Raw genomic sequence first — 26,652 nt, 5'->3', positions numbered from 1 at the left:
CTCTGGTCAGTTGTGATCCATCCAGACCATCTGAGAGGTCTGGATGGATCATATATCTAACAATAAACCATCTGGTGTTTTATAAATCAACATTTTAAAACAGATTTTTGACAGACAGCCAGTGTAAAGATCTGAGACCTGGACTGATCCACTTCAGCACATCAGCAGCTTCCTCAGACTCCCCAGTTGGCTTTTGTTCATTTTTTTCCTCTTTTCAACAGCTTTTGTCGAGTGAACCTGAAGGCATCTCAAGGTTAATTGAGCTGAGCCGCTGCTGTCGGCCAATTCTTTACGTCCTCCTGGAAATAAAAGTAAGAGCCTCTCTGGTGGGCTGGAGGCCAGAACTGGACTGAACCAGCCAACAGAACCAGATATGGAGCCAACGTTTGACAAAACACACTGAACCTGGAGGCCGATGTAAGAGCGCCCACTGTGAAACACTTCACTCTTTTAGTTCACTTCATTTAGAGCAGTATTGTTGTAAGTACAACACCAGTCATCATGGGTACTGTGTGTATTTATACTGCCAGCTGGATCATTTTGAGTTTAATTGCTCTTGTATAGTTAAAAGGTTCATTTATGTATCATTTTAACAGCAGACATGTTAAACAAGACTGAGTTTTAGTCCCTTTATGCTACATTAGAGAAACAACAACAGCAAACAAACTATTTTATCAATTCACCAGAGGTATTTATTATCATTTCTGTCAGTCTCACCAAAAACCTCACATCTGACACCTTCACAGCTCTGATAAAACCTCCCATCTGACACCTTCACAGCTCTGATAAAACCCCTCTGGGTGAAACCCTTCATGCTGCGTGTTCATGTAATCCATCGTAACTCTTGAATGCAACTATTCACATCAAATCTTCACTTTCAGATGAGGATGGTTGTTCTGAAAGAGTAAAACGTCAAATGTCTGTATGAAGACTGGCAGCAGTGCAGAGACACCAAACCTCCACTGAGGGGCGCCAGAGACACATCACATCTATCACAGTGTGCGTGCTAATGCGGGATGTTCCCTGTGATGCTGTAGGTTCACTTATTATCACTGATGTGTAACTATTACTTTATTAGTTATCAGTTGACTGTGTAGTGTAGAGAATGTAGTGAAGTATAAAGTAGAGTAAAATGTACAGTATTTACAGTACGTGTTGTTTAATGTGGCCTTTCTTTATTTGATCTGAATATATTTGTGATTGTTTATGAACAGAAAAAGATGTGAACGTGTATAAGTTATTGATATTAACTGATTAATGATGAGTTGTTTCTCATTTAAACTCTTTCTTTCACTTTGTTGCCAGACATTACATAATGACACGACTCCGCTCTCTGATTGGCCGAGCGCCCCGTCAATCCCCGACGCAGCGTCCAATGAGAGCGCGCGGCAGGCGATACGAACTGGCAGCCGCCATGTTGTGTCTCCGGGGGCCCGGAGCGACGTCCGGTAGTAAACAGTAGATGACGGTACCGCCCGCTCGGCACTTCACGGGAAACGGACCGCAGCTGGAAGCCATGAGCCGTCCGTCCTCAGCCGGAGCCGGAGGTGGAGGACTCGGGGCCGGGAAGGCAGGCGGAGGAAAGCACGGGGGACCGGGAGGCGCCGCCGCCGCCGCCGCAGCAGCAGCCGCCGCGGCCGCAGCAGCGGCAGCAGCCGGGTCGGGCTCCGTGGCCGGGTCGGGCTCCGTGGCCGGGTCGGGCTCCGCTGCCCCGTCCGCCGCCGTGTCCCTGAGCTCGGCCGGGCTCCCGGGTCAGTCCCCGGAGCTCACGGCGCTGTTCGAGTGCCCGGTATGCTTCGACTACGTGCTGCCGCCCATCCTGCAGTGTCAGGCGGGTCACCTGGTCTGCAACCCGTGCCGCCAGAAGCTGAGCTGCTGCCCGACCTGCCGCGGCCCGCTCACCCCGAGCATCCGGAACCTGGCCATGGAGAAGGTGGCGTCCACGCTGCCCTTCCCCTGCAAGGTAACACACACACACACCTGAGCACCTGCTCACCGCCGCGCGGCTCAGACACGAGCTAACTGCTCACTTCTCAACACTTTAACGCAACTTCCTCATCCCGCAACATGCTAACGCTGACAGGTGTGCGCGCGTGGCCTGTGACGTCACAGGGACGCCAAAACAAATGGTGAGTTTGTTTCAGCCTGCTGCTGCTGCTGAATAAAGGGACAGTCCGCAACTTTGTACAAGTCACAGTGTCCTGAAGGAGCAGGTGGTGTTTAAAGACTCAGACCTCAGCAGTGTTGACTGTCTGTGTCTTCATCCAGCATGAACCTGTGACAGGACAGGTGTGCTCCAGGTGTTTGTAACCTCAGCTGTCAGCGTGGGGGACGTCACGTTGAGCTGTTAACTAGTGAAACATAACTTATTAACGTGGAAAAGCTCTGCACACGTCGTCTCATCACACACTGTCAAGGTGTGATCGTGGCTCTCAGGCTGCACGTCAGCAAACACACTCGTGTATTGTATGTGTTGTGTGTGTGTGTGTGTTCAGATGCTTCTCGTGTGTCGGCTGTGGCCGGAGGCGGCACGATCTGTGGTCGTCCGTGTGTCCGTCCACTTCTTGTGACAGGGACGTCTCAGGAGCAGCGTGAGGGGAAAATCTACACATTTAGCACAAGTGTCCACTTGGACTGAAGGATGAACTGATCATCGGTGGTCAAAGTTCACTGGGACCTCACAAAACACACTTTTGGCCATAACTCAAAAATTCACAGCTGACTGTGTTTATTGCGATGGTTTAAATGAGGCTTGTCTGGTTAATAAATGCAGCGATAACAAAAGGATGGATCATCACTGTAAATCAACATGTGAGCATCCACGTTTGGTTTCGATGCTTTAGAAATAAATAATTCACATTCTGGTCGTCGACCTCTGACATTTGAGTAAAACCTGAGTAAAAGTAACTTTTAGTAAATCTGTTGCGTCACCATTATTATTATTATTGTTGTTGTTGTTTCTGTAACGACAGATGGTTGGTCGTCCACATTCACACTGCTGCCGTGTAGACGATGTGTGAAGCATCAACACTGATAATTTGTACTTTTCTCATTTTCTAACAAAATCATCTTTAATTTGTTTTTTGTTTCTCTCAGTGAACTTACACACAAACACACCGTGAGCTCATTGGCTGGTGATCGTCGTTGCACCATGTGATTAATTTTACCATCAGTTCTCTGTTTCTGACAGAATTAAGTTTGATTTCACAACATTAAGCTACAGAGGCTGCGTCACCTGCACAGACAGGTGGAGTCGTACATCTGCGAGGCTGTAATTCTAGTTCTGTTCTAGTTCACGGGTTGGATTACCACGTTAGTTTGCTCTGAGGCACTGTGTTGACCTGAGAGGTGTGTGTGTGTGTGTGTGTGTGTGTGTGTGTCAGCCTCTCCTGTTCATGGTTACCTGTAACACCTCACTGCAGAGAGATTTACTCTGAAGTCACTGAACACATTTGTAATAATATTTGTGCCTTTGTTGCTTCGGATACAATCAGACGTGGATATCGTATAATTTTAAACACGTGGTATCAAATTATGACCACTTGTGTCAACCTTAGCGTGCATCTACTTCCTGTTTACTTATCTTCACTTTTAAACATGAAATATCACATTCAGTCTTCGTTCTCGTGACATTTCGCAGTTTGTTGTTTCCAAAGTCTGAACTAAATTGGGAAAGAATGATTTTAGGTTGTCAGCACCCACAGCGGGGGACAATCTACACCACTTTACGGCGTTGTGTCCAGGCCGATGCTGCGTGCAGACGTTTTATCTGATCATTTTAGTGTTTTTTTCTGTATATTTGCTGTTATCACTCTGTTGCTGCCGTTCTTGGTCAGGTCTTCCTTGTTGACCAGATCTGTGATCTCAGTGGGACTCACCTGGTTAAATATAGGCTAAAGAAATACAATTAAAACATAAATAAGTGAACTAAACATTAATGTTGTTTTACATGTTGTTGGGGGATGTTTGACAGATCTGGCAACTTGAATCTGACGTTAATGATCACAGTAGCGCTCTACAGATACTCAGTGTCAGTGATGAATATCTTGTAAAACGTTCGGGGTCACGAACGTGTTCGTTGCGAAATCCAGTGTTCAAGATGTCCGAGTGGACGTTCAAACTGTGCTGATGCAATATTTCTTCATCAAAACAGAGTTTTTAATCTGATCTCTGTGGTGATGTGGACGTGAGCCTCCAGCTCTGAGAAATGTAGACGCTGTGAACCAATCAGGAGCGAGCGTTTTATTCTTGTTTACTAAAGGAAACGATCAGCAGACAGACAGACAGACAGACAGACAGGTGCAGTGATACAGCTGGCTGTCAGAAACAACTCTGACTCCATTACAGACACATTAAAGTTGAAGTGACTCTCTGAGGTCAACTGAAAGCTGAGGAGGTGGAGGAGGAGGTGGAGGAGGAGGTGGAGGTGGAGGAGGAGGAGGAGGAGGGGAGGAAGCTGATATTCGATATTTTAACAAATGACACCTCTGAGGTGTGTGTCGGCTTATTTTTCAGACTTGCTGCAGATATTTGACCTGTCGCAGTGAACAGTTAGGTTGTGTTGTTGTTGTGTGAGTCCTCCATCTTTAGTGTCATTAATATCACTGTAGTGCTTCTTTCAGTATGAACACAATTACCTTTTAAGCTGTGAGTTCAGTAAGTCATCTGTTGATAATTAAGGATTTTTTTTTATATATCATAATTAAGAAACAGGAGGTTTTCATTCCCTTCTTTAACAAATCGATCAGTCGAACGCCGTCTGCTTCAGACAGTGTTCGACTGATCTTTCTTTGCTGTCGGACAGAAACTGAAGAGTCTTTGTGTTTTGGACAAAAAAAGTGATTTGAAGACGTCAGTTTGTGATTGTGATGAACATTTTTTCACAATTTTTGGTCATTTTTCAGACTAAATGATGAATCATGAGAAAACCCACCAGATTAATCAATGATTACATTTAGTTGCAGCTCAGAACGTCAACTAACCATCAGTTTTATTCTCAATCAGTCCTATTGATCCTGCACTATTTAGTTGATTCATTGATTAAATGAAAATTGGCCATCACAGTTTACTGTATCTCAGGTTTACACATTTCAAACTGTTTCTTTTTTGTCTGAAAACCAAAGATCTTCAACTCGACACAACACGAGACATAAAACAAGCAGATGTTCCTGTTTGAGAGGCTGAAACAGGGATTTTAGTTGAAAAAGTGGTTCAGTCAGCTGCTGCTGATGATGAATTTTCTGTCTATCAGCTCAAAGTTTCAGCTGCTATAACACAGGTTCAGTGTTTAATGAAAACCAGCTGTTGATTTTGACAAACAAACATTATGTGGTCGCATTACTGATGTAAATATATATTTTAACACGATAACAGATTTTAGAGAACGTTTCATCAGATCTGCTTCAGTTTCTGTCTTTATACTGAAACGTGTCGATGGAGACGAGCTGCTCTTCTTCTTCTGCTTCTTCTTCTTCTGCTTCATTTACATTTCAAACCCTGATAATCTCATCTGCATTCATGCTCACATCCACCGCCTACCTGCAGCTCTGTGTTTGTACCTGCTGGCAGACAGTCAGTCCAAAGCTGTTACTGCTGTGTGTGTGTGTGTGTGTGTGTGTGTGTGTGTGTGTGTGTGTGTGTGGTTACCCATTAGTCTTTGTTGTGAGGTCGGTGTGACGCTGTAGCTCTGAACCAAACTGGATGTTCGAGGAAATTAAATGAGTGTTTGTTTGTTTAACCCAGTCGTCATATTAACGAGGAGACTGAGTCATTATAAATGTGTATTAACGGATGAACCTGATTATAGATTCATCAGTTAACAATGATTTAATATCTTCGATCAGCTGTTGATAACTGGTTGTTTGAATTGCCAGATGTTATGACGTCATCACCCTAAAAAAAAGGTCAACTTTTTGTGTAACAACTTAAGTAATCAACTAAAATAGTTTGGGTGCCAGAATGGGTCTTTTGTTATTGTGGTTGTATAAATGTAGTTTATGGTGCTGCTGGACCGGCTTGTTAATGTATTTCCATCCGTCAAGCAGCTTCAACATTGTTCTGTAGGTCCGGAGTCTGAAAGAGAGACTCGACCTCTGTTTCTGTCTCCTGTGTGGTTCTGGGCCATCAGCTGTGTGATCAGTACTGAGCATGTGCAGCTCATCAGAGATCAGACAGAAGCGAGATGTCTCACTCCTCAGCAACTTCCATTATCAGCGCTGAAATAAACAATGATTAAGACTTTTTAAAATACGTTTAAAATCTTCTGGATGTAGTCTGAAGATTATGATCTGCTGCTTTCTGCTGTTCACTGTTTTTCTGGTGTGTTCATGATGATGAAGGACAGGACAGGAGTCCACTAGCAGTTATCGCAGGTTTACCCACGTTTAATATACACATGCTTATTTCGGTGTAAAGGAGGTAAAAGTTTGAGATTTTGACGACACTATCAACTATCTTTCTCCAGAATTGCTGAAAAGCAGCTCAATCACCAGAATAAATGTTAGCCAGCAAGTACGTTTCTGCAAAAACACAGATAATTTAAAACTTTCTGTGCTCTTGCTCTGAATAGGTTAAGGCACAAACAAATGCAACACATACGGCTGCAGATGTCCTGACTTGCCATCAAAAATATAATTTTTTTTGTTGCCACAAACTCAGCTGGAAACAGTCCCGTGGTCTCCTTCAGTGGTTTCTCACTTACAGTTGTTGAAACTCAGACTTGAACTGTGGTCACTGGCTTGGCAGCCTTGTTGAAACGTTAACTGCTAACATGCAACAGAAATAAAAGCTGTGCAGCATTCGAAATCAAGTGTCAACATTATTAATGAAGCGTGTGATCGACTCTCAAACATTAGGAAATGGCTCCTTTTAATATCCTGATATTAAATTCAGCGCCTGGCTCTCCATCACGTCGGCTGCTGTTGGTCCTGCGGGTCATTAATGTGATGGATCTGATCCTCCTGAGTGCTCGCTAAATTCTCCATCACTGTGTAATTGAATTAAAGTGTTTTTTTATGGTCGTTCCTCAGAGCGGCTCCCTCAGATCCTCCGGCTCTGCTTCATTCAGCTGTTTGATCTATTTTCTCTCTTCCTGAGCCAAACGTTAGCGATGTCACATCATTAGAGCGGCTAATTTAGAGAGTTTCCACCATCTTTGTCGTTCTCAGACTGAACAGGTTCATGGTGTTGCACTGACGTCTTTGTTCTCAAGTCCCAGAGGCGAGAGGAAACGCATATCAGCAGGGGAACAGACTTTGACACAACACCAGAGCGTCACCATCCAGCGAACGCCCGTCTGTTCACTTGGTTTCTGTCCTTCTCCCTCCATCAGCGGGCGTCTTGTTCTTCCACAGTTGTTCCAGTTGTTCCACCGTTACCTGGGGATCATGACCGGGGAAAACAGTGCCTCTTCCTGTTTTGGTTGTGCTTCCTTTGTGCCGTGAATCAACCTTTGTTTTTGTGGGGAAAATCGAGCCCAGTGGCAAACTGACTATCATAGTTACAGTGAGGCTCGTAGGGAACCAATCTATACGTGGATGATGTCTTTTTTCCACAGACATCAACACTGTGACATCAGTGTTTCCTTCAGAATGATGAGTTAAAGCAAAAAAGTTGTCTGTTGCCATAATTATAATTATTAAATGTGTCACCGAGGGTTTAAATCACAGCGTCGGTCATCAGGTCATTTTACACGTTTGACACGTTTTCAAAAAGCAAAATTTTCAGTGAAGGAAACATTAAAAAATGTGACGAGAAGGTGAGAGGAGCAAAGCATTCTGGGACGAGAAAGACAAAACAACAGGAGAATAAAAAAAGAGAAAGGAAACAGCCGCTCGTCTCAGCAGCTGTCAGCTCAGCACACACACACAGACACACACACACACACACACACACACACACACACACACACACACACACACACACACGCACAGACACACACACACACACATTTCCATACAAGTACAACGTGATGTAAACACACACTGCAGAGTTGAAAGGAGAAGAGACAGACATGAAAGCAAAGAATCAGTGTGTCCTACAGTGTGTGTGTGTGTGTGTGTGTGTGTGTGTTTCTTGCTGTATGTATGTGTGTGTGTTGGGGGGCTGTCGACAGATGCTGGGAGGAGGAGGAGGAGGAGGAGGAGGATCGCACTCGGCTGAGCGATACTCCCTTTTTATTCTCTCTCTCTCAGCTTTCTTTCTCCCCGCCCCCACTGTGTGTGTGTGTGTGTGTGTGTGTGTGTGTTTCTTGCAGAGTGTGTGTGTTAACGTGTGTGTGTGTGTGTGTGTGCTGCATTGCCTCAGTGACGGTGCTGTGCGGTCGGTTGGAGGGTGAATGTTTTTCTGCCGCTAAGAGAAGAAGAGCGAGAGGTGGAGAGACATTCAGAGAGAGAGAGAGTGTGTGTGTTTCACCTTGGTGTGTGTGTGTGCGTGTGTGTCGCTGGTATTCATCGCCGGTCGGTCGGACGGACAAACGCCACACAGCTGAGTGTGTGAGTGTATCGGCATCTGCGTGTGTGTGACAGTCAGTCGCTGTGTGTGTGTGTGTGTGTGTGCTTCGTTCTTCACCACAGAAGAAGAAAAACAGTTTGTTGTTTTTTTTTCTTCTTCTGCTGCTGCAGCAGGAGAGAGAGAGAGAGCGGGCGAGCGAGGTTCAGCTGCATTACTGCTGCATCTGTTTAGAGTCAACGACAGAAGCTGGTACGTGTGTGTGTGTGTGTGCGTGTGTGTGCGTGTGTGTGTGTGTGTGTGTGTGTGTGTGTGTGTGTGTGTGTGTGTGTGCTGATTGATTATGTATCGGCTCTTGTTTTGATGTATTATTTTGTTGTTGTCAAACTGCAGCCAGCTGATATTTATATTATCTTGACTTTTATGGTGAACAGTTGGTCACCATATTTATCGATCGCTTATTTCAGATCAGATTGATCGGCGGTATTGATGATGATGATCGTGATAATTAACGTTTACCTTCTTTATTAACTGATCTGCCAATTATTTTCTTGATTAATTGTTTAAAATAGTGAAAAAGCAACTAATACTTAACGTCATCGGTGATTGGATCATGATGACTTCACTAATTGATGAATTGATCGATCATTTAGTCTATAAAATGTCGAGATGTCCACCGCTGAGTCCCAAAAGACTAAAACCCAAAAGAGTTTCACTTCACTGTGAAAGAAAACAGATAATAGCTGCTGTATTTCTTGATAAACGACTCCGGCTCCAGTTAATATTATTGTTTCTTTGTCTGAATGTCAAACCTCAGCGTTGTCATGGCGCCAAGTGAAACGTGTTCTGAACCTTGAGAATCAATAACCGTCAGGAGAGCAAACGTCAGATTCATAATGTTGTCGACCGATTCTTTGTTCAGATAAAGTTTTTATTGAAATCAGGATTTATTTTATTCAGACCAAATTCTTCTTATTTCTATATTCTATATACTCCAGTAAAAGTAATCGAGTACAGGCTCTGACATGTACTCAGAGTATCAGAGTAAAAAGTCTCCCTCTGAAGGACATTTGTGGTCAAAGCTAACTGAAGCTCACGTCATATTAATATAATTCAAAGACTATTAAAGTTAAAGCTAGAGTCAGTAGGATTTGTCCCAGCTGTTCCTGAACGCACCACAAAGATAGTTGATAGTTGAGTCTCATTCCCAGGACGTCAAACAGCCACATGTTGGGTTGGTAAAGCGTCCCGAGCAGCAACAAAGAGAGAAAATAAGAAAGCGATGACGCCAAATAACAATAATCCATAATTCACCTCAAATGCATCAAACTAAAGTAACGAGGCTGTTTGAAGCTGTGAGGAGGAGAAAGTTCAGATGTAGAGAGGAGAAGTCACAGAGATACTCAGGTACAGTACAGATACCTGAAACATGTACTGAAGGACAGTAGTGAAGTATTTTTGTTGTCTTTTCCTGGTTTTAAAGGCTCATTACAGTAAAGTGAAGTCAGTGATGAACTCACCAGACTGTTCAACTTCATCTAATGTCTTTGACAAAAAGTCATCAGTAATGTGGATATAATGACTAAATGATTAAAGTACCAACACTCATCTCTGCAATATTGTCACGATATTTGATTTTGTCACCCAGTCCTGATTTTTATGAAGATGTATATCTTGTATTGAAACACTTTAAACCTGCAGGGTCATAAAGGAGAAGATTTCTTGTTAACGGCCTCCAGACATGTCAGATGCAGCTGTGTGAGACGATGTGCCTCGACAGGCTCAGTCAAGCTGCCCAAAGTCCTATTTTTCTGTTGATAAACACAGGCCTCAGTCTGGTCCTGATCCGGAGTTAATCTGACCGCTCAGACGGTTCATGACGTCCAGAGTTTACTCTGAGTTTCGGCAGACGATTTATTTCCGCGGTGAATCCTCTGATTTCTGTTTTCAGAGAGCAAAGCGTCTGTGACGACGTGCAGCCAGTCATTTTAATCTCTCTGATATATGATCTCCACGTGGCTCTGCAGTCTGTCTGAACAGCTGCTGACCGACCGGCTGCTGCCTGTTTCTGTCCTGCTGTCTGTCTGATGAAAGTACGGAGGCCACGGAGGGACAAATAACTTCAGGAGTTTAACTTCTAAGTCTGAGTGAAGTGAATCAATGAGTGACTGACTGATTTAGTGAATAAACTTCCTGTTTCATTGAGTCACTTTCAAACTATTTTAAGAACAACAGGTCATAATAATCATTTAATCAGCGAGGAAAGAAGCGTATTTGAGTCCTTCAGTATTTTATCATGAGAATTAAACTTCAGTCCAACAGAACTTTGTTTATCCAGAGGGAAACTGTTGTGCAGCGGTCACAGGGCAGAGCAGGACAGAGTGCACTTGAATGCATCGTGACGTCCTTGTCGGTGCTCATATCCTTTGCTGTAGGAAGCGATGTAGATTACAGAGTTTAAGACGTGGACCTGAAGGCACCATGATGTTCCCCTGAGCGTGTCAAACTTCGTCGATAATTCATTTCATTTCGATTGATTTCCAATTTTAAAATCAAAATCCGTGACACCCTAAATAAAATATCAATAATAAACAAGAATATTTTACAAAAAGAGCAGGAAAAGATAAAGAAACAGAGCAACGGCTGCTGGCTGCTGCGCGTATGACGCCGGAAACTGGACCAATAAATCAATCAAACTTTATTGTGTAACACCTTTAATACAGATTACAACAGGAAGCTGTCGCTGTCTATTAAACCATCAGTAAACTAAATGAGAGAATAACTGGCAGATTCATCAGTTATAAATATAATGATATAATATAATAATAAAGCTGTTAGTTGCAGCTCAACGCTGAAGTTTATCTGAGCTGTCGTTGTCATAGCAACACGTCCTCTAGCCAAATCTCGTTCGATCATGCAGGAGATAAAACCCAGATACTTCCTCCATCACGGCCACCCGCAGAGAAACGCCGAGATTCTGGCTCAGTGTTTGGAAGAATTCAGAAACCATGGCAACAGATCAACCTGATCCAGGACTGCGAGCTGCTCATTGATCCTGTAAACTGGGACGCTTCAGTCACAGATCTGATTTATAACGTTTGTTACAGGAGGAACGAACTCCTGAGACGTGATTTATTCAATCATGTGAGATTAAAACCCAGCGTGTTCGTCGCTAACGAGACTTCCTGCCATCCAGATCCTTTAGGTTCCCTGCAGGATGGAGGCTTTTCATGGGATTTGTTGCCAATTAAAACGATCTAGAATAACAGCAGAGTTACCTGTAAATGATCCCAGAGGCTCCCGTGTTTCATCATGAAGAGAAAACTCTCTGCTGAAGTGACAAAAAATCCCATTTTTAAACCTGCCGTCTCTTCGGCTCTGTGGGAGTCGACCGGCTGTGATTCTGTTTTCTGCTGGCTGAAGTTTCTGGACTGTCTCAAAGTAAAAGTTTGGAAGTAATCAAGGTGTGTGTATATGTGTGTGTGTGTGTGTGTGTGTGTGTGTGTGTGTGTGTCAGCAGTGCGTGTTGTGTGTGCGATGCTGTGTCCGGCCTCCTGCCTGCCTCTCCTCAGGGAGCTGGCTCAGTGGCGCTGCCTGCTGGGCTGGCATCGCCACCACGGAGTGGGTTCAGCTAGCGCCGCAGGGCTGAGCGCTAACACTGGACAGCAGCAGCAGCAGCAGCAGCAGCAGGGGTCAGAGGTCAGGGGGAGGGACAGTCGACCTGTCGGCCGCACCAAACCGCTGCAGGGCAGCCAGGTGAGTCCTGGACCGAACAGATACATGATGAACGTGTCGTGTAGCTTCTGGTTGGTCTCATTCGTCTCTGAGGGATTTGTTGCTGTTGGTTGTTGAACATCTGTTCAGTGGAGGATCGACACCAAACCCGACTGATTGATTCACTGAATCCACAGATCTGTTGCTCAAACGACCTCCTGGATCCTCGTTCGTGTCTCAGTGTGAGCTGAAGCATCACGTGACCTCCTGCAGCGATAGTTTCTGTAAAACCTGATAAATACTTCATTTCTGTGTCAGACGTTTGTGCTCAAGCTACGTAATACTTCTGTGTGAGTGGATGTTGTAGGATAAACACAGCCGTGGTGTCTGCAGCTGCCTGTGTGAACGTCTGTTGTGGATTATGATCCCGGCTGCAGTCCTGTAATGTCCTGATAACCTGTTTTAAATGAATCTGATTTCAATATTGATCCGAAAACAAACTGACTCCGCTGATTTCCTGCCAATGAAAAAACCCTGAACCGCTCCGAGTTTAACCGCGATGGAGGGAATCTCTTTACCGCTAACCCATTTACCACACACACACACACACACACACACACACACACACACACACACACACACACACACCACTCACACACACGCTCACACTCTCTCAGTGCTTTTAGCCTGATTGCTATCGATCGAGGTGAAGCAGGTTGAGGATCTGCAGTGTTTTTCCTGCTGTGTTGGTTTCTGGGCTCAGGTGGTTCTGATGCGCAGCTGTTTTGAATGGAGGAGGATGCAGACGATCAGTGTATGTGACTGTATCCTCACCAACGATATGTGTGTTTTCTGTGCGATCAGAAAGACTCAGTGAATCACCGCATGTATTGATGATAAAGGGTGAGAGTGTGCAGCTGTTGGACTGTTGGGTTCAGGACGTTCTTCGTTTGTTCATAGTAACTTGATCTTGATGATCCTCCAGAAGCTCCGGGTTTGTGTTGTATAACTGTATATTTCAGTATCAGCAGTTGTACGTGAGCTTTGAAACAGAAGAAGTGAACTTTGTTGTATTCCTGTGAAAGAAATGCTGTTCGAAGCCACGACATCACTGTAATCTGCTCAGTGTCAGTTCCTTTTCCACAAAGTTTCCCCCGAACAAATGAAATATGAACTTAAAGACTGAAAATGTAAATCCAGTCATCATCTCCTCCCTCCATGTCGACTGAAAGTCAGGTGAAGTCTCGTAGTCCACAAAGTTATTAAATATAAAAATGAGCCATGATCGAAGCTTTGAGTCATTTTTACTCTTTAACTGAGATTTATTTTTACTCATCAGCAGCTTCAGATATCAAAGTGTGGAGTCGTCTTTAAATCGTCTTGGAGGTTTTTTTTTTAACGACGAAACAACCGGCAGCAGTTTGGCCTCAGTGAACCCGTCGCTGTCTTCCTGCCTGCCGCCCTCTTCAGGAAGCTGCTGCTGCGTTTCTGCTCTGCAGCCGATGAATATTTAATGAGACGAACACTGAAACTCCTGCTGGGTCGCCGTCCTCTGTCCTCAGCACGTGACGCATACATGATTCTGATCAGTGTTCCACTTATCAATCGACCAAACGGTGCAATGATGTCGTCTTAAACGCCCGAGATAACGCTGAACCTGACGAGTCTCAGTTTCAGGAGATGAAACACAAACATCGCTGTCAACAACATTCAGATATATGAGATTATTTAACTGTCTGTGTTTTCTGGCCTGGTTTAATTGTATTCACACGACTGTAAGTCTTCCCGGCTGCGGCGGCTGCACATTAACGTGCAGTGATTTATTGTTGTGGACGAGGTCGTCCGTCTGCAGCCGGCTGTGGTTTCGTGTCCTCGCAGCAGGTCGGGTTGCTGTTTTCTGTCCTGCTGTCGACAGGTTCGGCGTCTGTCTTCAGTCTGCTGCTGTAAATAAGAAATGTGTCGGCAGGTCTGAGGTAAACAAAAACCAGAGGGAGGTTAGAGTTATATATTCATGAATAGACGGAGGTTTCCGTCATCCATCATCCTCCAGCTGTCTGCTCCCGTTTCCTGCTGGAGACGAATCCAGCGCTGGAGTGAATCCACTCGTCATGTCGGAGACGTTTGAGGTCCAACAGAACACAAACAGTCCGTCCGTCTCCTCACCGAGCCTCAGACTGACGCTGCTAAATCCTCTTTTATTAAGAGTGCGTTCATGAAGCGGTTCTGATTTACAGCTGGAGTGATTTATGGATTAATCAAGTCGAGTATGAGTCAAGTATTTAGATTATTAAAAAATCATTCAAGTAGTTTTTCACTCACATCACATTACATTTCAGTTTTTCAAGAGTCTTGTGCCGTAAATTGATCATTTTGGGGTTTGAAGACGTCACCTGGGTCTGAAAAATGTCCTGAACAAGTTAGTCGAGTAATTTTGAAAACAATCGGCAGATTAATCAATAATGGAAACAATCCTCAATTGTAGCAGGACGATAATTAATTCAGAGGGAATTCTTCATGTCAAAGAAGTCGTCGTTAGTAATTCACAGCTTGTGCCGTGAGGATGTCACAGTGATGATGTCACAGCGATGATGTCACAGTGATGTCATCAGGAAGACTTAAAAGATTTAGAACAGGAAGTCTTTGAGTTACAAACTGGAGGTGTGGAGTAAAACATGGTGGTGTTTAGCAGGCAGAGACGCTCTAATGAGGGCTTTCTCCAGTTGCATTATGGGAAATGTAGGATCCAGTGTCAAAATTCCCCCAAAAAATCCCAGTTATATGAAACTGGATGTCACGTTTATCCTGTCCAATAAAACTGTGATTCTTGATATTGTAAAAAAAAAACCTCCTCCAGCACAAATAAAGGATGAATAGATGGCAACGTCGTCTCACTGACGTTTAATTCACACGCGTCAGATTCAAGTTGTTTTTGTGGGGATACGACGAGCAGGCCGAGAATCAGCCACGCTGACGGGATCAGGAAACACAAAATAAATCAGGAAACCAATAAATGACGGCACGTCAGCTTGTTGGTGTGCAGATCTTTTCACACGGTGCCAGTAAATGTTCCTGCGAGTCTTTTCTGCTGCGACTCGATGTTGTTGTATTTCTCACACGCTCTTCTGTCCAGCGAGCGTTGGACCGGTTGGATTTCTGTGTTGATGAAATATCACCAGGATAAATCATTTCTTTGTCTATTTTTTGATTTTGTTTTTACTCTCTGATCTCGTCAGTCAGTTTACTGTGTGGTGGCGTGAGGACGATCCGACCAATCAGCAGTCTTCTTCTGGACACACTGAAACTGACTCCTCTCTCTCTCTCTCTCTCTCTCTCTCTCTCTCTCTCGCCCTCTGTGGGCTCAGTTGTGTTCAGATGTTCAAACAGCATCACTAACGCCTCCTCCTCCTCCTCCTCCTCCTCCTCCTCCTCCTCCTCCCTGCGGTCCTTCTCTGTCTTCATGTGTTTCCCGTCGTATCGCTGATTTCATACCTCATGTACCGTCCTCATCAGTGCTCCACCCTCGCTATAGGCTCCTGGTCTGTCTATAGGTGCTTTGTTGTTCAAGATGAAAGAGGAGGAGGAGGAGGAGGAGGAGGAGGATCCCTTCACTGTGACCTTCAGCATCTCTGAAAAATTTGAGGAGAAAGCTGCAGCCGTCACATGATAATCCGACCAGAATAGAAACACTTTGAGGATTTATTTATATCACAGCTTCATCTGGATCGTTTAAATGAAACTGATCTGTGAGCAGCAGCTCGACGTGACGAGGGAGGATCATAACAAGAAACACAGAAGAGCTTTATTCTGAAAATATGAAGCTCGTTTGTTATTTATAGGAAAACTAAAATGATCGTTGTCATTATATATAATTGTTACAACATAAATTAGATTATTAAGTATTATTTGAGCTTGCAGAAGGTTCAGAGACGTCCTTTTCACTCGTCGAACACGAGCGCTGCTGTAAACATTAGAGCTGCGACAATAAGACGATTAATCGACCAAAATAAAATTATTATCACTTCATATTTTGCTTTCAGATGAATAGTTTCAGCCGTTTTCTGAGATGTGTTTTGGACTGTTGGTCGGACAGGAGACAGAATCTGATGGCGTCACTTTGAACTCTGAGAGATTTTATAACATTTAATTAAACTCGACTGAACAACTAACTGATTAATCATAAAACCTACAGATTAATTGATAGTTTCAGGCCTAAATAACATAATTAATCGCTGCTTTACATCTTAATAAAGTCGTTGTTTGTTCCACAAGTCAAAATGAAAAAGGTGAAAGAAACTCTGGACTGACGCTGAAGACTGTCGGGACTCATTCAGAACGATAAAAGTACAAGATGGCGTTCACAGAGGAAATATAATCGGTGGTTTGAGGGCAAAAGACGAAATGATTATTTGATGTCAGATCATCAAAATATACTTAAAACTTTAAAATGAAAACTGGAATCAGTTTAAGTTTACATTTTGTTCAGAAACAAATATTTTCACGGCATCACAGAGAGGAAACAATCGAAGAATCTTAAATAATTAATCATGAATGAACGACTTCCTGCACAAACACAGGATGAATACATGGATGTAACTTGTCTCCCTGTCGCTGTTCAGTCTGGAGTCTGAAGGATGAACACATCAGGTTCAACAGCCTCTTCAGGTCATTCATGTGAAGATATTCATGATTGTCTCGATGATTATAATGAACCACAATCAATTTATTGTTAATAACGATCAGTTTCATCAATAAAACGTGTTTGAACCCAAAAAATAAAGATGCCGTCTCTCTGGAGTCACTGTCGCAGGAGACGAGTGTGTTTTTGTGTCATGAAGTTTCACTTCTGTGTCCTTCGTCCTCCATCTTCTCCTCTTCATCCTCCTCCACACCGACACTGAAGTCTGAACATCAAACATCATGTGATCGTGTCAGAAGAGACGCGTTACATCCTCCAGTGTAAAAACAAAACTGTTCTGTGGAGGAAAGAAACTGAAGTCTGCAGGTTTGGCTGCAGCGTCATGAACGATTTTGGCGAAGACGAGAGATGATTTTTCTTTAATCAATGATTTCAGCAGTTTAATCAGTTATTGAGGTGTTAAATTAATTTATTCAGAGAGATGTTTACCAGACGTCTTGTTCATCCAGCTTCAGGTCTCTTCTGCTGACACACAGATGTTACAAGATGCAAATGTATGTATTTTTTATGTTGAAGTCGAGTTTTAACACTCAGTCTTCTGCTCGTTAGCCACAGAGAATAAATTCTGGTTTGGTTCGTTTGAAATGTGACAAACGTTCAGCCCGTCTCTGTTTCCTCCCTCAGTACTCGTCGGCCGGCTGCCTGCTGACGCTTCACCACAGCGAGAAGCCGGATCACGAGGAGGTTTGTGAGTTCAGGCCGTACACCTGTCCGTGTCCCGGAGCCACCTGCAAGTGGCACGGCTCGCTGGAGGCCGTCATGCCTCACCTGATGCACGCACACAAGTCCATCACCACGCTGCAGGTCGGTCCCTTTGTCACCTCGCTTAGTCCTATTTTAACATTGATATAATATAATATGTGATCTTTAAAAACAGACTTGAGACTTTCCTCTCTCTCTGCAGGGGGAGGACATCGTCTTCCTGGCGACGGACATCAACCTGCCGGGCGCCGTGGACTGGGTGATGATGCAGTCGTGCTTCAGCCACCACTTCATGCTGGTCCTGGAGAAGCAGGAGAAGTACGAAGGCCACCAGCAGTTCTTCGCCGTCGTGCTGCTCATCGGCACTCGCAAGCAGGCCGAGAACTTCGCCTACCGCCTGGAGCTCAACGGCAACCGGCGGCGGCTCACCTGGGAGGCCACGCCGCGCTCCATCCACGACGGGGTGGCGGCCGCCATCATGAACAGCGACTGCCTGGTGTTCGACACCTCCATCGCACACCTGTTCGCGGACAATGGCAACCTGGGGATCAACGTCACCATCTCCATGTGCTGAGGGAGCGCGCTGAGACGCATGCAGGACCGGTTCTGGAGGTGTCGGGTTCACCTTCGGTCTCGTTCTGTGGTGTTGGTGGTACCGCCGGCTGAGCAGCTGGAGCCGTTTGTGAGGAAAAAACTGAACATTTTGAGACGTTTTAAACGCTGAGAGAAAACTTCTCAAATGACTCGACAGCAGCGACAGACGGTGCCGCCCCGACGAGTTACGGGTCGTCCTTCTGTCCCTCGATTGGACGCTGGAGGACAAGTGGAAGAAATGTCCACCAGCGACGAGCATCAGGCTTCGGTCGGTCTCGAGTCGATGGCCGTCGATCGAGCGACCGAGCAGAAACAAACCGATTCTTCACACGAGCCTCCGTCAGACTCAACATGTTCACAACATTCTGTTCTGGTGCTTCAGTGTCTCAGGGTCGAGTCCACAGCGCTCACCAGCAGAGTCCCAACACACCGCGACTGTTCAGGTTTCAACATGAGCTGCACGAGCAAAGTCCCGCCCACTTAGTTACTGTTGCTAGGACGGACAAGCTTGAAGATAAGACGCACTGAGACGCGATGGAGGGACACATTCACGCCTGTCTGACCTTTTCCAAATGTTGCCACCGTTACTACGGAAACAACCTGTCTGACGTCACGCTAACGTGAGCTAACCGCTGTACGTTAGCAGCCCGTTAGGTAGCGTTTTGCTAACATCAGCTGACCTAAGAAGATCGTGGCGTAAATATAACATGACTTTACGATGTTATCTTTGAACCAACGTCTGTGTCTTTGGTGACGGTGTTGAGGTCTCACACAGTCTGATCCACTTGTGACAGAGAATATTAAATATTATAAAGTTTATCAGCTGAAATGACGTCACTGCACTGACAAAGTCAACTTCACTAGGATTTTAATAATTACAGATTATTAAAGCTTCTTCTTCTTCTGCAAAACACAAAAACGGTTTTCATGTCGGGCAACAAATCACTGATACACAACACATCTGTGATCAGTCGGGCTGTAAAATAAACACAGTAAAGTAAAGAGAAACAGTCGTACAGTAGACGGGTCCACGCTGGTCTCTTCAGGGCCGATGCAGATTATTAGTAATCCAGGACCCCTCTTTGACCAAAGCGAACCAGGTGCTGGTCCGAAGTTGCTTGTGAACCTTTTAAGAACCAGTTTGCTTTTCCACATCATGAGAGCCACCGTAGAGTCGCATCATTCAGTCACCGTGTATCATTAAATTCACCAACGCTGCTCAGAACAACTGTGGCGGACGACATTGAGTCTTTACGAGTGTCCAAACGTGACCGGTCCTCGGACCTCTGGTTGCTTCAGTTAATGAAAACACTTCTGTTTACGCTCCTGTGAGATAAATCAGAAGAAGCTTCACCAGCTGGTTTTTAAAAACAGCAGTCATGAGCGGTTTTAAGTCTTAGTCACGATAACCTCGGCCCACTCCACCGAAGTGTTGGTTCCAGAACTGGTTCCAGAGAAGGCACCGGCTCTGAACCAGCACCTGAACCGCCTCGGTAGAAAAGAGGGAAAGGAGCTGATACATTTACAGTAAACATAAAAATACTGATGTAAAAAGTTGAGTAACCAGTGATGGAATGTAACTAACTACCATTTACTCAAGTACTGTACTTCAGTGCAGTTTGAGGTTCTAGTATTTCCATTTTCTGCTTTTTACTTCGACTCAGCTGAAATACTGCATTTTAAAATCTATTTAATTTATCGGCAGTCGGACACAAAAAACACAGATCTTGATAATTCTGAATATCAGCCCCGATAATCTGTCTGCTCCTGGTGAAGGGTTTAATTTCACTCTGTAAAATGTCTCTGTTCTGTAATCAGACGGGTTTGGATCATGATGTTGTTGTTTGTGTTTTGACTTTTGTCCACTTATCACTCAAAGACTTTTTAATCTCTCCGTCTCAAAAGTCTTTGTTGGGCTCAAAGTGTCCATGAAAGCTGCAGTTGTTTCTGTTAGTCTTCATTAAATTCAGTCATATTTTCCACCAGTAGTTAAATCAAACCTTCAGGATTGGAAACGTTCCGACCCGTCAGCCAGATGTTTCTACAGAACCACTCAGTGACGTCTGAGAGACAAAACCAAGCTGTGATCCTCCGCAGGACTCGACTCTGCTGCTTTCAGAGGCTGCTGGCAGTTTGAGTAAAGCAGAATAAAGTGAACTCTTCAGTGACTGAGCTTCAGTAAACAGCACTGGGGCTGAGTGGAGGGGTGCTGGTTCAAATCCCTGCAGCGGTGTAAGAATGACGGCATCCAGCCGCGTTGTGACTGCACTCCTCGCTGTCGGCTCGTCTCTCACGTTTCGGAAGTCGGTGTTCGACCTCTGTGGGAACCGGCTGAGCGGTGAAATCCAGTTAATCCTCAGACCTTCTTTAATCTCAGATAAAAGCAGTGAAATGGAGGAATAATCCTCCGTCCCTCTTCCTGCAGTCTGTCTCGCCGCCAGCGCCTTAACTTTTCTACCGCCAACCTCCTCTTCTTCCTGTCGGAGCTCTTTCTGAGGGAGTCGTGGTGCTGATGAGCTTCAGCCGACATCAACTTAATGTGTTCAGGTCCGTTCACTGAAGACCTGCCCAGGGAAACACAACCGAGACTGTTGATCAGAACTGATGAAAGAAATCTGAATTTTAAAAAAACGCTGCTGGCTTGTTTAAAGCCACAGTGACACGATGGACCGATATTATAATTATTAAAAGCTGATGCGGCATTGTGGGTAAAAACAAAAGAAGATTTTCCAACTTTCCTCGTCTTTAAACCTTCGTAGCAACTGACCAGGAAGAAACTTCACCGGATACCTCGACCACAGACTCGTCTGTACTGAACCGTAAACCCTCAGACCTCAGCGGCGTTTCCTCTGTGTTTACGTAGCGAGAATAAAAAAAACTCCCTGATGGAGCCTCGAAGTGTGAATTCAATAACGCTGATTTAAAAAAGTCAAAAGCCAACGTTAACTGCCAAATTAATCATTTCCTTCTCATGTACAGGTTGTTTGGTGCGGTGTCAATCTGTCATCTGTTGCTTATTAGCTAACGAGCTAATTAATTAACATCTTGGCTAAGACACATTAGCTTGATTACTAGATAACTAATTAACATCTCAGATAGTGTTTTCTAACTATATAACATGTTAGCAGACATTAGCTTACTGGGTAACGTTTGTTAGCTAATTAACATGTTTGCAAAGTTACATTCGGCTGCTAGTTAACTTTTTTTTCTAGCTGGCTAATAAACATCAAACATATGATCAGTTAGTGTCTTTATTCATATTTTTCACTGGTTTGATACTGATGTTATAAACTGTTAGTGACCATTGACTCAGAATTGTTTGATGCATCAGAAACCTTCATAGCCACATGAATTACATCATCATCAGGCTGTTGTGACGTTAAAGTCGTCGCTGTTATTTTGAGCGCTCAGTAACGAACACAGAGGGAACGCTGCTCTCTGATAATCACTTCCACTTTAAAACCCGCTGACTTTCTATGAAATGTTTGAAAATACTGTAAATGAAGTTATAATGACAATATATTTTCTAAAAACAAAAGACTGCTGCATTTATTCCTCGTGCTCAGTTCGACGTGTTTGTGTTTCGGCTGTAGATTCAGGAAGTCGTTTTCTGACTAAACTGTTTGTGACATTTGTTGTTGATTCTCTGTTCTGCTGCTCATCTGTCACACCTCAACATCTACGCTCATACAGACACTTTTATTTTACCCACAGAGCAGTGAGGTAGAAGACTGTGGACATGAAAACGGACGTCAACTACGACTCCCAGGATGCATTTCAGCACCAAACATCCAGTCGCAGAGCTTCAGGTTCTGTTGAATGTGCCGCAGACGGTAACCTGAAGCTAAAAATCACACTTTGTAGAAACCACATTAAATATTCAACAGTTTGGATCCTTTTGGGATTAATTACTGACTATCTCCATAGCAACAGCAGCTGAGGCTCATGGGTATTGTATTTGTCCACCAGATTATCAGCTCCCGTGGCAGCAGGACAATAAAAAAATCAAATCCACTGAAACTAAATAAAGTAAGAGCGACCCGGTGTCGTCTGACTGTGACATGAGGACGTTGTTCTGATTGGACCTTTCTTTGTTCTGTTCTGCTCACTTCTGCCATGTTTCTATAATAAATGGGTGCAGTTTGATTCTGTGTGATTCTGATCTTTACATCTTCACGTCACACAACACGTTCTGACGTCAGACGTGATGTTTCAGGACGATCGGTGTTGATAGATCACAGTGACGTCAGCGTTCGGGCTGAAGCGTGAAACCTTTGTCTCCCTCTAGTGGCCGCTGGGTCTCTCCTGTCTGCAGGTGAGCCACTGCAGGGTGTCTCCACAGCTTAGCTTAGCTTAGCTTAGCATGAATAGAAACAGGGAAACAGCCCTGATCTTTTCAAAGGTCACAAACACACAATGACAAACTAACATCAGCGAGCTTACCGGCGTATTTCCAGTCTATGCTGAGCTAACTTTCCGCTGCCAGTAGCACAAGTGTACTTACAAAAATGCTAAACTATTCCTTTAAGTTTGCAGCCAGATTGTTTAAATATGTGTTTTATTTGTCCACATGAAAACACAGACATGTTTTAGCTGCTTTAATATAAATCATGAATCCTTCACATCACACACTGATTTCCATTCATTTCTGTAGGTGTAATTATCATCTGACTGACTGAAGTGTGACCGATCACAGAAGATCGTGAACTTTGCATGAATATTTAGTCATGCTAGCAACATGGTTCTGCAGATGGTAAAGTTTAATGTGACTTCAGTGTCTCAGCAGCTTTGGTTTATGAACAAATACCCACAAAACTAATTAGGTACCCATCAGACTCAGCTGAACTTTAACGGTAGCTTGACTGTAGAAGTATAATCCTGTTGTAAAATGTACATGAAGTGTAAATCTTGACACATTTTGAAATATCTCACACGATTCATTTTTTAATTTTTTATACCATTTTGGGAAAAAACTGGAACCAACAGCTGCATGAGGAGGAAAAACAACATATACTGTGTAAATTCATAGTCCTTTTTTAGATTATTCCATAAAACCATGTTAGTTTATAGAAAATAAAAACACTGTTCGGCCTCGTGTGAAGACGTTTTCTTCTGTTTTATTACAAAACTCATTCAAACATTTAACGTTTCTGGACTGAAGGATGGAAACGGGAGACATTTCACTACAGCAGCCGTTCAACACCGAGGAGGAGAGAAGAAGTCCAGAAACATTTTACACTGAACTGACTGAACATAAATCAACAGATGGAACAGAACCAGCACCGAGAACTGGATCCTTTAACTCAGAGCTGTTTATGTGTAATGGACACTGCAGCCACTAGAGGGAGCAAACAAGACTTCAGACCTTCAGACGTAAACAATCTAAACATGAAGATTCTCAGTCTGTTTTCATTTCCATGTTTTTACATCATCACTGCAGGAGGGCTCAGTGTTTACGAGGACGCTCTCTGTCTCTGTCCGTGTCTCTTCTTCTCTCACCATCTCTGTCTCTGTCTGTCTCTCTTCTTCTATCGTCTCTATCTGCGTCTCTTCTTCTATCATTATCTCTGTCCGTCTCTCTTCTTCTGTCTCCGTCCCGATCAAACTCTCTTCTTCTATCATTTTCTCTGTCTGTGTCTCTCCTCCAGTCGCCGTCTGTCTCCCTGTCCGTCTCTCTTCTTCTATCATCTCTTTCTGTCTCTCTTCTTCTGTCGTCGTCTCTTCTTCTGTCAAACTCTCTGTCTGTCTCTCTCCTCCTGTCGCCCTCCCTCTCACGATTCCTCCTCCTGTCTTCCTCTCTCTCCCTGTCTGTCTCCCCCCTCCTCCTCTCGTCCTCCCCCCGGAGTCTCTCGTTGTCCCTCGCTCTCTGTCCGTTCTGTTGTCCTCCCGGTGGCGCCGCCCTCTGGTTGTACTTGTCGTAGGCGGCGTCCTCCTTCTCCTCCTTGACTCTGAAGGCAGGAGGAGGAGGAAGAGGAGGTGAGGAAGAGGAGGAGTGCAGTGCTCGGCTCCCTCTCTCCTTCTCTTTCTCCTTCTCGGCCTTCTTCTTCTCCTTCTTCTCTTTCTTCTTTTTCTTCTTCTCTTTCTTGTCTGAGGCAGAAAGAAGCGAGAGGAGAAATGAAAACAGACGTGAGCAAAGACAAAGTTCATTAACTTCAACTTGTGTCTTATTTTATGACATCTTCAGCGTCACGGCATCTGTAGTTACTGCTCTCTGCCTGTAGAGGGCAGAAGAAGGTGAGCTCACCTTTTTTGGGCTTCTTCACGGGGATGGCGTACTGCTCGTCTTCCTCCGAGGACGAGGACGAGGGCTGCTGGGTTTTGGGAGCGCAGCCTTCCTCCCTCAGGTGTTTGGTCACGTCGTCGATGTCCTCGTGGTCTTTGGGAGGACGGTAGTCTTTAACGTGATCCACGCGAATCGTCCGACCTTTTATCTGACAGCAAACACAACACAGACTCAACAACAGCAGACGGGCTGAACCTCTTTAACCTCCTGCAGGTTGACGATCAGACTTTATTATCTCTTTATTTATATTCATATAAATAAAGAGATGATTTAAGGGGACACTTATTGACACTTATTTGCTTTTAAAAGAGTTTGATGTTCAGATTAATGTCACCAGCAGCTGCTTAGCACAGCATAAAGATGGAAAACAGAGGAAACAGCGAAAGACAGGAGAGACACAGTAACAGCTCCATTATGTCATTTTTGTGTTAATTGAGACGCAGCGTTCGTCACCTTGATGCCGTTGAAGTTGTCCACAGCCAGGATGGTGCTCCTCTGGTCCTCGTAGCAGATGAAGCAGAAGCCTTTGGACTTCCCCGTCTTCTTGTCTCGCACCAGGTTGATGTTGACGATCTCTCCATACCTGACGGGGGTCAGAGAGAGAAAGGAAAGTGAATTCTCGTGGCTGTTTTGCTGAAGCAGCAACATCACAGCTGTGTGTAAGTTGACTTGATTTCGGTCGGACTGCAGGAAACGTACTGAGAGAAGACGCAGATGATGTCACCTTCAGTCAGCTCGAACGGAAATCCTCCTGCAGGGAACAAAACAACTGATCAGGCAGAAGCACAACACAGCTCATTCTCTCTAAAACCCATTCTGTCTCCCTAATAATAATAATAATCATAATAAAGAAACGTATTATAATCTAGTGGATGCTCATGTCTTCATCTGATGTTTCCAGTAAAATATTTTTCTTTCTCACATTTCTGAAGGTAGAAGTTTCCAATTATAATTATAAAGCTTTCACAGCTTGTTAAAACTTTGACTAAACGTAACTGAATAAAGATCTGAGAGCTGAGGACGAGACCACACGCTTCACTATCTCATCATCTTACCGATGAATATCCAGGCGCTGTCTTTGTACTCAGAGTGCCAGGACACCGTCTCTTTCACCCCGAGGTCGGCCTCGCGTTCGTTCAGTTCATTGATCAGCTTCACCTTCGTTAGAGGACTGAAAACAGAGAGAAAAGGTTTAACTTGTAAATATGTTTAAAAATGTTTATCAGCTGTTCCTCAGCACCAGGCATAATATGGAAGTTATTATTTAGTATTTAGCACCTGAACGCACCATTAGCTCCTATTATTGTGAGGCGTTTGTGTGTGTTTATATGTGGTGTGTGAGGCCAATGTGTTTACTACTAGTCCTTTAAATCACACACATTACAAGCTATAGGGAGCTTCTAGCTATTCTCTGTGTAGAGAAACGTTCACGCCAGACTCCATTCAAACTACATCCAATTTTAGGTTTTCCATTTAATTAGAAATATACATTTGTGACAGATAGCTAACGAGTATTGAATACATGTCGTGCAAGCTAAAGATCCTCTCTTGAACTCACCAATGATCTTTAACAATTAAAAGAAAAACAACCATATTTCACCAAAACTGACCACCAAGGACACTGAAAAACTTTTGATTTCATTGAAATACGAACTGCTCAGTTTGTGCCGACTCAACAACCCGCTTCTTGTTGTTCATTACAACGTTAAATGTTGCTTGATGAAGTACGTTTGCAGGCAGATTATAAAGGAATCGTTAAATTGCGAGATTTTTCAACGGGGTTCGGGACAAACTTGAATGTATGAAGCGAGTCTGCTAAGTTTAGTTAACAGCGATGTTAGCTAGCTGTTAGCAGTGGCTAGCAGGTGAGCGTGAGTCTGAAGACAGGAGCCACGACTGTATGAATTAAGGCCGAACAATAGATAGAAACACAAATAATTGTTTAAATGTGAAGATGTTTACTTACTTCATGATGTTTTACATGAACCAGAAGCGACGCTGCGGTGGAAGAAGTCTCTTCCTGATATGAGCCACTTCCGGTGAATTCCCGCCTCTGCTGCCGCCTCCTGGTTGGATGACTTCACTACAAGCTCCGTTTATGGGACTAAATACTTAAAACAATATTTTTAAATCGATATATAATAAATCTATATGCTATCAGCAGACCAAAATACGTATTTGAGGATGTTTCTAGTTTAAAAAATATATTTTATTT

General features: G+C 44.0%; 2 protein-coding genes across 4 annotated transcripts; one reads left to right on the top strand and one right to left on the bottom strand.

The window, feature by feature from the left end:
- Positions 1 to 1,327: 1,327 nt before the first annotated feature.
- siah2l (seven in absentia homolog 2 (Drosophila)-like) lies at positions 1,328 to 22,300 on the top strand. 3 transcript variants are annotated; one of them, XR_012180024.1, is made up of 4 exons: positions 1,328 to 1,963; positions 17,483 to 17,662; positions 17,763 to 18,774; positions 21,869 to 22,300. XR_012180024.1 is itself a non-coding variant. In XM_073480039.1 (3 exons), the coding sequence occupies exons 1-3, from the start codon at positions 1,463 to 1,465 to the stop codon at positions 18,132 to 18,134; spliced, it is 1,053 nt and encodes a 350-aa protein (XP_073336140.1). In that variant the 5' UTR covers positions 1,328 to 1,462; the 3' UTR covers positions 18,135 to 22,300. The 3 variants fall into 3 exon arrangements, 1 of the variants encoding a protein (XP_073336140.1); XR_012180023.1 differs by having other exon boundaries at positions 17,763 to 18,788; XM_073480039.1 differs by having other exon boundaries at positions 17,763 to 22,300.
- A 955-nt stretch (positions 22,301 to 23,255) lies between these two features.
- On the bottom strand, positions 23,256 to 26,487 carry rbmx2 (RNA binding motif protein X-linked 2). The gene is made up of 6 exons (XM_073479415.1): positions 26,404 to 26,487; positions 25,493 to 25,608; positions 25,137 to 25,188; positions 24,891 to 25,020; positions 24,399 to 24,585; positions 23,256 to 24,241 (listed from the first exon to the last, which is right to left on the bottom strand). The coding sequence occupies exons 1-6, from the start codon at positions 26,406 to 26,408 to the stop codon at positions 23,601 to 23,603; spliced, it is 1,131 nt and encodes a 376-aa protein (XP_073335516.1). The 5' UTR covers positions 26,409 to 26,487; the 3' UTR covers positions 23,256 to 23,600.
- Between the last annotated feature and the right edge of the window lie 165 nt (positions 26,488 to 26,652).

This window comes from Pagrus major, chromosome 13 (genome assembly GCF_040436345.1).
Source record: "Pagrus major chromosome 13, Pma_NU_1.0".
Lineage (NCBI taxonomy): Eukaryota > Metazoa > Chordata > Actinopteri > Spariformes > Sparidae > Pagrus > Pagrus major.
Note: the sequence above shows the minus strand (reverse complement) of the source record. Positions and strands in the feature narration are given on the sequence as shown.

Bases quoted from the DNA above. Each gene is read 5' to 3' on its own strand.
- siah2l (XM_073480039.1), top strand. From the start codon at position 1,463: ATGACGGTACCGCCCGCTCGGCACTTCACGGGAAACGGACCGCAGCTG. The intron at 1,964-17,482 runs GTAACACACACA...TTCCTCCCTCAG, and splicing joins CGCTGCCCTTCCCCTGCAAG to TACTCGTCGGCCGGCTGCCT. The intron at 17,663-17,762 runs GTCGGTCCCTTT...CTCTCTCTGCAG, and splicing joins AGTCCATCACCACGCTGCAG to GGGGAGGACATCGTCTTCCT.
- rbmx2 (XM_073479415.1), bottom strand. The intron at 25,021-25,136 runs GTACGTTTCCTG...GACCCCCGTCAG, and splicing joins ATCATCTGCGTCTTCTCTCA to GTATGGAGAGATCGTCAACA. The intron at 24,242-24,398 runs GTGAGCTCACCT...TTTCTGCCTCAG, and splicing joins CGTGAAGAAGCCCAAAAAAG to ACAAGAAAGAGAAGAAGAAA.